Below are 10,462 nucleotides of genomic sequence, written 5' to 3' on the forward strand. Positions count from 1 at the left end.
GTCTGATATACTATAGGTAGGTTAATATGTCACAGGAAATGATTATTCAACAAAGAATAAAATACAGTACTGTATAGGTTTTACAATTACAGGGGGTCTCCAACTTACAAATGCAGTTACACTTGAAATTACAGTACAGTACAGTATTTTATTTACCTGATGACTTATGTTTTACTTTCATTTACTGTATTTTGCCATTCTATTTCTTTTGCATTAAATTAAGTGATTTTAGATGTATATATGGGCTTAGGCTATGATATACAGTATAACTCCGCTTTACGCGGTCAATTGAACCCACGGAGGCCCGCGGGAAACGTGTAAAGTGAACAACAGAACATATGGGATTAATTGAAATAGAGACTGGGCCGACCCCCAAACTCCACTTTTTCAGACACAATACCTACGTTGTAGTAAAAATAACATCTTAATTTTATGATGGTATGCACACACAATTAATAATTAAAAGAAATATCAATAATATTAGGTTTTTTTAAAAATTACATTAGTAGAAAAGATGGCTGGGCACACGGGGATGGAGGGTTGGTTCCGAGGCAGAGGGCAGATTATTGGCCCTCACCAGTATCACTTGTATCAATTGTATCACTATCCACCACAGAGGCTTGCAGGGCCTCTTTGTCAAACCCCTCAAAGTCCATATCCTCACTATCACTATCACTGACTTGGGCCGGCTGTGGTGGGTGGCGGGTGGCGGGTGAAGAACTCGGTAATATTTTGATGACTGGGCTACCTTGTGTGCACCCTGCCTGCGCCGCTTCCCGCGTATATGAGTAGATGCACCGCATAAAGCGGGAATTCCGGTTCTGGCGGGCTACTGTGTAAATGTAGAAACGCGTAAAGCGGGGTATTACTGTAGTGGGATTTTAAACATCGTTCTTTTCTATTTTTAATTTATTTCTATTCTTATGTTTTTGCCCCTTTGTGGAATGTTCGACCTGCTCCTGGGTGGGCTAATTCCCGTATAAAAAAAATAGAAAAGTATGGTGTGCACATAGCATGTGTTCCAATTTACATACAAATCCTACTTAAGAACGTCCTTAGAACCCGTTCGTAACCCAGGGACCCCTGTACAGTACTGTGCAGAACTCGGAATCTACCGGGTAGTCAAATGCAATAAATGGAGATGTTCCCAAACAGTCAGTTCAAGCAGTGAACTGTGGCAGGCAAAGGGAGCGGTATAGTATGGTATTTTTTCTTACTTCCTTTGTTTAGTAGCGGCAACCATTCTAAATTTTTTCACCATTAGGCAGAGGCCAATTATCACATTAGTACAGTATTACCAGATAGACTGAGAAAATATAGAGTGAACTTACCAAGTTATCAACACTAAATTCCAAGTACAGTACTGTATATTGAATAAAACTCACAGGAAAAGGAGACACAGATGCACCTTAACATTTTCTGCTTTCCTTACATAAAATGTTATCATTAATATACTGTACAGTGGTCCCTCGGTTAACGAGCGCCTCGGTTAACGAGTTACCTTCCATAAGCTTTTTAACTTCGGTTAACGAGCAATCCCTCGATTAACGAGTTTCTTACCAGCCGACCTGAACATGTTTTCGCTTGCATTTGGCGGTCCACCAGCTGTAGTATTAGTCCGCCAATACAGTAATCGGTTCTAGGGCTTAAATTCCTTACCATTTTAGGAAATATCAAGAAGTTTATACTATTCAATAATTTTAAAATTTTATTATTAAATTTTTTAGTCATTTTAACAATTATTGAACATAATTGAAGGTAATGAAACTAGTTTTATGCGCACCATCCAGCCTCTCAACACACCATACAGGCGTCAGTCTTTGTGTCTTTTCAGTGGAGGTAACATCTTGCTTGAGACTCTCTTCAACTAAACGCTTTTTTTTTGTGTTTACAAGCAAATTATTGGTAATTTTGAAATTTATTTTACATATTGACAATATATAATGCAGTGCAGTGCTGATTTAAAGAAAATAATCTTGAATTACACCAAGAGAACTAAAATTTAATGGGTGAAATGGCGCCATGGGGTGACTTCTCTTCCTCCCCAATGCCTTCTCTTCTCCCTTCTCCACCCCCATTCTAATTCCCATCATCATCATCATCCAGGAGCCTTCTACATACACACCTCAAAGTAAGTGTACTTTTCTTCCTTTTTTGTTGACTTTAGTCAATTTTCGGTGAGCTGGAACCAATTACCCAAAAACCCATTGAAACAATGGTTTCGGTTAACGAGCAACCTTCTGGAACGGATTGTGCTCGTTAACCAAGGGACCACTGTACAAGTAAATAAATTAGGACATTATACTTGCTTGATGCATGAAATGAAAGGGCAATAGATTAAAGTTGTAGAAAGCTTAAAGCTTTTTACAGAATAAGCTTGAGTTTCTGAAATGACTTGCTGGCACTGCCCCATTGTATAACATGGTAGACTGACTTATGGCCACAACATCAATAACATTATTGGCTCAAGTTTTCAATCCTCATGACTGGGAGCAGGTTGACTCTGGCCTCATTGTCACATCACAGACAGGATGTAAAGATCTTGTTGATCTCTTTGATGATGACCTGAGTTAACGAGTGACACACAAGCAGGTTTTCCTCTCGAAATAAGCTGATGTGGAAAAAATGCCATATGTACTTTTATACCATATTGAACCATTAAAAAATATCATACTGTAATTTTGAACTGTACTTATGGCCAAAAAATTTCAGTACCATACTGCCACCATTGGTGGCAGAGTGACCTGTCCCACTACAGACATTAGTGTCAGTGTAAGGATTCATAACCTTCCCACCATGACTTACATTATCTCAGCATGTGTGAAATCTAAAATTAATAGAGGTGACTAGTTTTACTTCATATTAATGAGATCACTTGTAAGTATGGCATTTCTGCATTCAAATACCATTAATCATAGGGTTTTAGGCAATTTGTTACCTTTTTGTGGCTGAGAAATCCATTGTACTGGATACTTAAACTCCTGATCTCTTTAACACCCAACACAAAAATGTCCTAAAGTCCTCCTGTTTGCACTATTTTAATGGTGTGCATCTTGATCCGAAATCATAAACCAAGAACCCAGCAATCACCATGTAAAAAGAAGACTACAGTATCATCAATACAATGAGCTTACACTCTGAAATGGAGGGGTACCTAGTTCCCTCTCAAACTCAACAATCCTACATGTTTTCTACTAATTTTGAAGTGACTACATATACTCCATATAAATGACATACAGTACAATTTTGAATTGTTGAAAACAATGTCAGGGCTCTCATACTGCATTCATTAATGCTTCGGTTGGAGGGCAAGTTACTTCAGATAAAAATTTAAACTTCAAAATTTCTGAAATCTCAACTAGTACTCCTTGTTGAGTTATGTAGTGTCTAACGTCTTACAGGATCCACCATTAAATAATGTTATCATCCTAAAATATTGATTACATCTTACAGGGTGAAGTGGCTAAGTGAAGAAGGTACTCCTGGGTGTCAAATTGAACGCTGCCAACTTAGCAACCAACAGGCCATCATACGCCCTGACTATCCTAAGTTCAGCCTTAAATTCTAAATTCTTAGTTTATTAAAAGTCTTGCAAACACTACTTTCAGCCTATATTAAAATTGGTAAATTATTATTTTAACCGAGCCATTATATACTATATTACAAGGACATTTCATCCATCAGTAAGTTTTTCAGTTCATCATGTGCTGTAGCCAATGTTTGACCACCTTGTTCATTTTCCAAGTGACTATGAATCATGACAATGGAAGAACATTAAATAAACTATTGCTACTTTTATTTGATTGGAGACAAGATACCAAAGACAATCCAGTCTATCATGGATTTGGTTCAGTTCAAATATTTGTTAATTCCATATCTACAGTGCAGTTATTAATAAAAACTTATTTTTTATAAGTAAAGTTTATAATTGAAATGTAAAACAGTTTATTTAAATCATGTTAAATATTAATATCAGGATATTATCAGTATTTTACCAGGTGAACATAATTTTTTCAAATAAATTATGTCACTGCACTAGTACAGTATTTCCCAGGACTGTATAGCACATTTTATTTTATTTTAATCATATGACAGCAAGGGTTCAAACCATATAGTGCACTAAACTGTACTTGTAATCATAATGACTGTTTTAGATCACTTGGAATACCATGCTGAGTACAGTATGTGAATGCAAATTAGTTTGGTAAACGAAAAATTGGACAGTTTATTTGGGGAAACTTGAAATTATATAGAAGGCATTTAGTTTAAAATAAATTATATTAGATGGTTTTCTTTGAAAAGACAGTTTTTTTAGGGCTCTTGATTTGTCAGCATATTTTGTTTGGGGATATAATAAAAAAAATATTTTTTAAGTTTACATTTTCAAGTAATAAAGTGAACTGACCATCTATATTTTAACCTATAAATTTTCGAATCACATTTGACCTGTGTTGTGGCTCAACAATTGACTACTATAATCATGTTTCTATGTGCCCACTACCATTACCAACTGTTTAAGTCTATTTAATTTCAGCATACAGTACCATCCAATGATTTAATTCAGGTTGTATAATATAAAAAGTAATGTGTATTTCGTAATTTACTACTGCTCTATCATGTATGAGAACTCATTATTCTCCATCACACTTTTTGGGAGTGCCATGAGATATGTGATTTATTTCATATTGTATAACAATGTTTTCCTTGGTAACATTTGTGTTCATTTTATCATTTATCGTGTTGTCATTCCTAGGTTAGGCATTACTTGTCAATAGCTAATTTAGGTTTGAATTCCAAAGCTTAATACAAGGATGAGTAACAATAAATTACGATCTTCATACATGAATTATACATGTGAATGGACATACAGTACTGAAAAAATGCTGGTGACAACAATACAAGTTAAAAAACACATTAAAAGACCTTTATCTGTACAGTACCAGAGATTGTGGTATGTTTCAGAATGTTTAAAATTCTCAAGATGGTATTCTTAAGAATTTTCAACATTGCTCTTCACTAAATGTTAAAACTAATCACCAGTGATGTCTTCTTGATCATCCACTTTATTGCTCCTCTTTGTGTGCAGCTTTAGGAGTACAACTTAGATAGTTGTGTTCTGTAGTAGCTTTGTGTTGGGGAATGCAGCATCTTACAATCCCTCCAGATGAATTTGTCTACTCTTTTCATTCTTCAAAGTGAAATTCTTTTACAGGACACCAAACTTTGAAACCAATACAGAATGGAGCAAATATTATAACTAATGTTCTTTTTATACATAGCATAAAAAGTATTACAAAATTATGAAAAAAATATATTAGGCAAGTATAATTTATCATCAATGAAGCCTAAATAGTTCACCAATTAGCTAAACTGTAGCAAAAACTTGTTTCCTAAGCTTATGAAAATTTATGTGCCATTAAAGAATGAGCATTTGAATTTCCTAAACAATAATTAATGTTCTTAAATATCAAAAACAAAACCTACCTTCAAGTTTAGATGAGTTTCAATTCACATATCCACCAAACTTTCACTGCTGTTATCTTAACTTACTCACTTCTCTCATGCCACTCTGATTGCACCATCATCACAATATAAATTATATTATCTTTGTTGCGCACACGAACAAATTCCGCCAATCTGTTCTTCCATGGTGATGAATGTAGACATCTGTCATGGGAGTTTGTAAGACTGCAAGTTTTGTGTTTGTCAAATATTTATTTTTGGTTTATAAAATAAAGATTTCACCTCAGAAAAGTATTTTCATCCTTTCTAATTGTTTAACTAAAATAACACACACTATTTAAACTGACAATTAACAAGTAGGCCTACTTAAACAGTATCAAAATAAAATAACTTGGGCTAAAGAAGAGAAATTAAGTTAAACATGCAATAATGCAATAATGGCAGTGCTATTGGTGAACCTGCAACAAGACAATGAACCATACAATATATGTTTGCACAAGAAATTGTCTTCTCACATTTGTAAGAAATAACCTCAACACATTAATCCATAGCCTCTTATGAACAAGAATCTGTATATATATATATATATATATATATATATATATATATATATATATATATATATATATATATATATATATATATATATATATATATATATATATATATATATATATATATATACAAGTAGAACCTCGATAAATCAGACCAATTGGGACAGACCCCAGTCCGAAAAAATAAAATAAAATAAAATAAATATACAGTCGGCTCTCATATTTGGACGACACCTATTTAGACTGTAAAAACCTCGCGAAATTCAAATCGTCCAAATTTAAATACAACCTCCTATGGAGAAAATTAATTTGAGTCTGGTACTTTCGATGTTTGGCTAAATTTTGCCTTATTTACCCTACTTTTTTGGTGAATTACTACCTGTAATAAAGCAACATCCTAATAAACCAACGAAAATAACACAGATAAAGTTAAATAAAAACTAAAAACACAGAAAAAGTTTTTATGTTCTACAACTTCAGCTAGAGTTGAACCTGATGACTTGGCAACTTTGTCATCCGAGTAAAAACACACACAACAACATTGGCTGTCCGTATGCTTTCAACTTTACCACCACTGGTGGGTAGAATTTTGTTTTAAATTCAGCAACATTAATTAAAATACATATGAACAGTAAATAAGTGCTGCTTTTATTTTCTTATGTAGAGTAATGACGATATTTTTTCAAATGTGCACACTTACATACGCGATTTCTTTATGGTTCTTTATTAATATTTTATTTTCAATTTTGTTTTTATTTTCAATTTCATTTACTATGAATAATTATTATTATTATTACATTTTCGCCACCCAGGCCCTGATGTGGGTCAGTGACCTGTGCCCGAGTGGGCTAATCCCCGTGTAAAAAAAAAAATTCATCCATACAAATATACATACATAAATAATGTACATATATACACATACAATACATATACATACTGTACATATATACACATACAGGCATCCCCCGCGTTACGGAACCCCGGGTTGCGGAATTTCGCTCTTACGGAATTTGTAAATTACGACCAATAATTTCGCGATACGGCCTGTAAATCTGCCCTTACGGAAATTGGGGTAAAAAAAAAAAAAAAAAACTAATATAAAATTAAATTTTTTTTTTTAAAAATTATAATTTGTTTGGTGTGGATTTCTTGGTGTTTGCTACCGCTAAGCGTGGCATCGCAACGCGGAGTCACTCCATTGTTTACATCCAGTGTGCGCGCATGTTTCTCGCCCAAGCAGTTGGATTTAACTTTTACAAACATACAGTAAGTACAGTACTGTACAGTGCATTACCCTTATTCAAGATGACTGGAAAGAGGCCATCAAGTGGAAGTGACTGCAGTAGTGCAAAAAGAAGCCGCAAAGGCATTACATCGGATATTAAACTTGATATTTTAAGAAGGTATATCATAAATTATTTAATGTACTATATTGTATGTGTTTATAAATGTTTATTTTCATTCATAAAAGTGCTTGCATTACTTTTTGGGGGCCGAAAAAAATTCCTTAGGAAAACATCTCCAGTTTTATAATAGAAGTCAATATGAAAATAGGTTTCGTGTTACGGAATTTCGCGATACGGTCAATTTTCCAGGGACGCAACCCTTCCGTAACGCAGGGAATGCCTGTACTGCACATACATATATGCACATACATACAAATATACACATACATACATGCATATATATATACACATACATACATGCATACATATATACACATACATACATGCATACATATATACACATACATGCATATATACACATACATAAATATATACACCCTGGAAATGCCATCCCTCAGTGACCTCCACTACCATGCACTAGCAGGGTTTGGCAGTGGACTACTGCACCATCCTCATCATCCCCACCTACTGCCACCGGCAGTCCCCCGCCCAGTCCACCACTACAACAATATTCAGTCCATAAGAGCCCGCACTGATAGATATAAGAACAGCACCATCCCATCTACTGTTAAAATAATAAACAGCTCCTGATTTATGTACTGTAAAGCCCTGTAAATGTATTGAATGTATATTATTATGTCTAAATCACATGTAAGTTTGTATATTTTCAGCCACCGGCTGCAACTCTATTAATAAACCGTTTATTATTATTATTATTATTATTATCACACACACATACATATATACTGTATGTGTATATATATATATATGTGTAAAGTAATTGTATTATAGCTGCAACATTCAAGATCCATTGAGAGTGATGTTGAAAGGTTCAACTATAAAGTATTTATTTTTTGTGAAATTGTCAAATAAGTCAAGTGTTGGGGTAACCAATAGAGGTGAGAATTTTTTTCCATCCTATGAGAGACTGATGGCCAAACTAAGGAAGTTAATGGACTTATATTCAGGAAAAACGATTTACTGTATGTGTTTTTTTGTGCACTGGGGGGGGTTCATCGCCAAATCAGTCTACCGCAGTTATCGGGTTAAATCTAAGTGAAACTAAAGTACAGTTACTATTCAATCTTTTTTTCAGCACCTTGGGATTGAAAGGACTGTGACTTGTTAAATTTTGTTAAGTACAAAAACCCTAATCCAACATAAAACATATTCAATGTACAATAATTGCTAGAACATCAAATAAAATTTACCATAACTGTATTAGATAAAATTAAAATATACAAAAGGTACAGTAAAATGATCATTATACTGAGAAAGAAAACATGAAAAGTACCATAGATACTGTACACAACAGTTTACACTAAAATAGAATGAAGGAAAATCCTTTCTCACTCATATGTAGCTTAAATACATTATGTACTCTTTCATACTTAACAATTTAAACACAAGAAATTGTATTAATGTAAACCACATCACATTACTGATCAAAACAGCTGCCAGCTGTGAAGTGATGAAAGTGGTTGCCTACAATATGGGTGGTGGAAGGCAAATTGCTTCAGTTTTAAAATAGCCAAGAGCTGATCCTAATGTAATTGCCTGTTTACTGCTTCATTTTTTTTAGTTATATATTTCTTTGGGAAGAGGAAATATCACAAAATTTTGACTTATTACTTTCATGGCAAATTATCACAAGATGCAATATAATGGATAGCTACTGCATTTGAAAACCAGTCTAACAAGCTTTTTAATTTTTACCCTTCCTATCATGATTTTTTCATCATCCAACTACTGTATAATATTCAAGAACACAACTCCAATATATAACCTAGATCTATGAAAGCATACAGCATAACTAATGTAGAGGTATTTAAAAGTATTTATAGTAAGGGACCTTTCTCCAGTACTGGATGTAAACCACTCAAAAGTTATTTCATATGATATGTGCAGCATAATAGGATGTGCCCACAATTAGTAGTTTCTCATCACAATATTCATAAGACAATCACACTTCAAAGTTTCAATTATCACTTGCCAATACCTGTATCTCCAAACTGGTTTAATTTATTTAATCAATAAAAACCAGTGGTGAATATTCTTGTCAATGCTTTACAGTACAGTACTGTATATTATTAACCTATAATAAAACTGATTTTTAAAAATCAGCTTCATAATCCAGTAATATTCACACCCTTTCAAACTTATCCAACAAACATGGAAAAGTGTGCACTTTCTTAAGTAGATGAAGTAAATCACAGGCCTGCATGAGAGTTATGAATGTAGTTTGCTGAAACCTGTAGATTGAAAACTTTGCTTGGCTTGTTATGGAGCAAATCATACGAGCTTCTTCAATTTCTTACACAATAAATGTGACTTATGTCTGTATAACATATAAGCCTGAAATTACAACTGGCTTAACTAGAAGCCAAGTGTGAATTTCAATCTTAAATAGTGAAAAAAGCACAATAATAGGCTAGTCCCTTTCTTACAAATGGGCTCAATTCATTTGCAATTTGTTCAAGTCACGGGCATTTTTTGGTCTCAAAAACTTCTTAAACCATTCAATATGGGATGCTACTTTTAATATTTGGCTAATGCTAGACGATTTTATTCAGCACAGAGACACACCTTGTACCAAAGCGCCAATAAGCTATCTCCACCAATCCCTTCATATGAGACGCCACTTTTAATATTTTATTTAGCTAATGCTAAACAATTTTATTCAGCAAAGAGAGACCCCCATACCCAAGGTGTTAAGCTTTAGTAAAGATGGCATTTTCCTCTTTATACAGTACAGTATTCAAAATTTAAGGTGTAACCAATAATTTTTAGTATCAATCTGTAGAAGTCATGTTTTGGACTGATCACCAGACAACAATAATTGTGCACCCTATGCTAACCCTTTCGCTTCCTATTTTGGGTATAAAAATAATTTGGCATGTTACATAGAAAAACCCACATACCAGAAATTTTAAAATTTACTTTCTTACGATTTGGTAAAACTACAGGTTGGCTTATGTAGGTTCATCCAGACTAGTGACGATTGTGTTTAAGTACATGTTGTCATGGATTCATCAATGC

General features: G+C 33.9%; 1 protein-coding gene across 1 annotated transcript in view; it reads left to right on the top strand.

Moving 5' to 3' along the window:
- Nucleotides 1-6,037, top strand: part of LOC121854499 (acylphosphatase-2-like) — a 48,183-nt gene extending 42,146 nt beyond the window's left edge. The window contains exon 3 of the mRNA XM_042349180.1: nt 3,454-6,037. Coding sequence (XP_042205114.1) covers nt 3,454-3,568 — 115 coding nt within the window. The 3' untranslated portion in view covers nt 3,569-6,037. The remainder of the gene's footprint in view (nt 1-3,453) is intronic.
- The last annotated feature ends 4,425 nt before the right edge of the window (nt 6,038-10,462 follow it).

Source organism: Homarus americanus, unplaced genomic scaffold (genome assembly GCF_018991925.1).
Source record: "Homarus americanus isolate GMGI-L3 unplaced genomic scaffold, GMGI_Hamer_2.0 scaffold51354, whole genome shotgun sequence".
NCBI lineage: Eukaryota > Metazoa > Arthropoda > Malacostraca > Decapoda > Nephropidae > Homarus > Homarus americanus.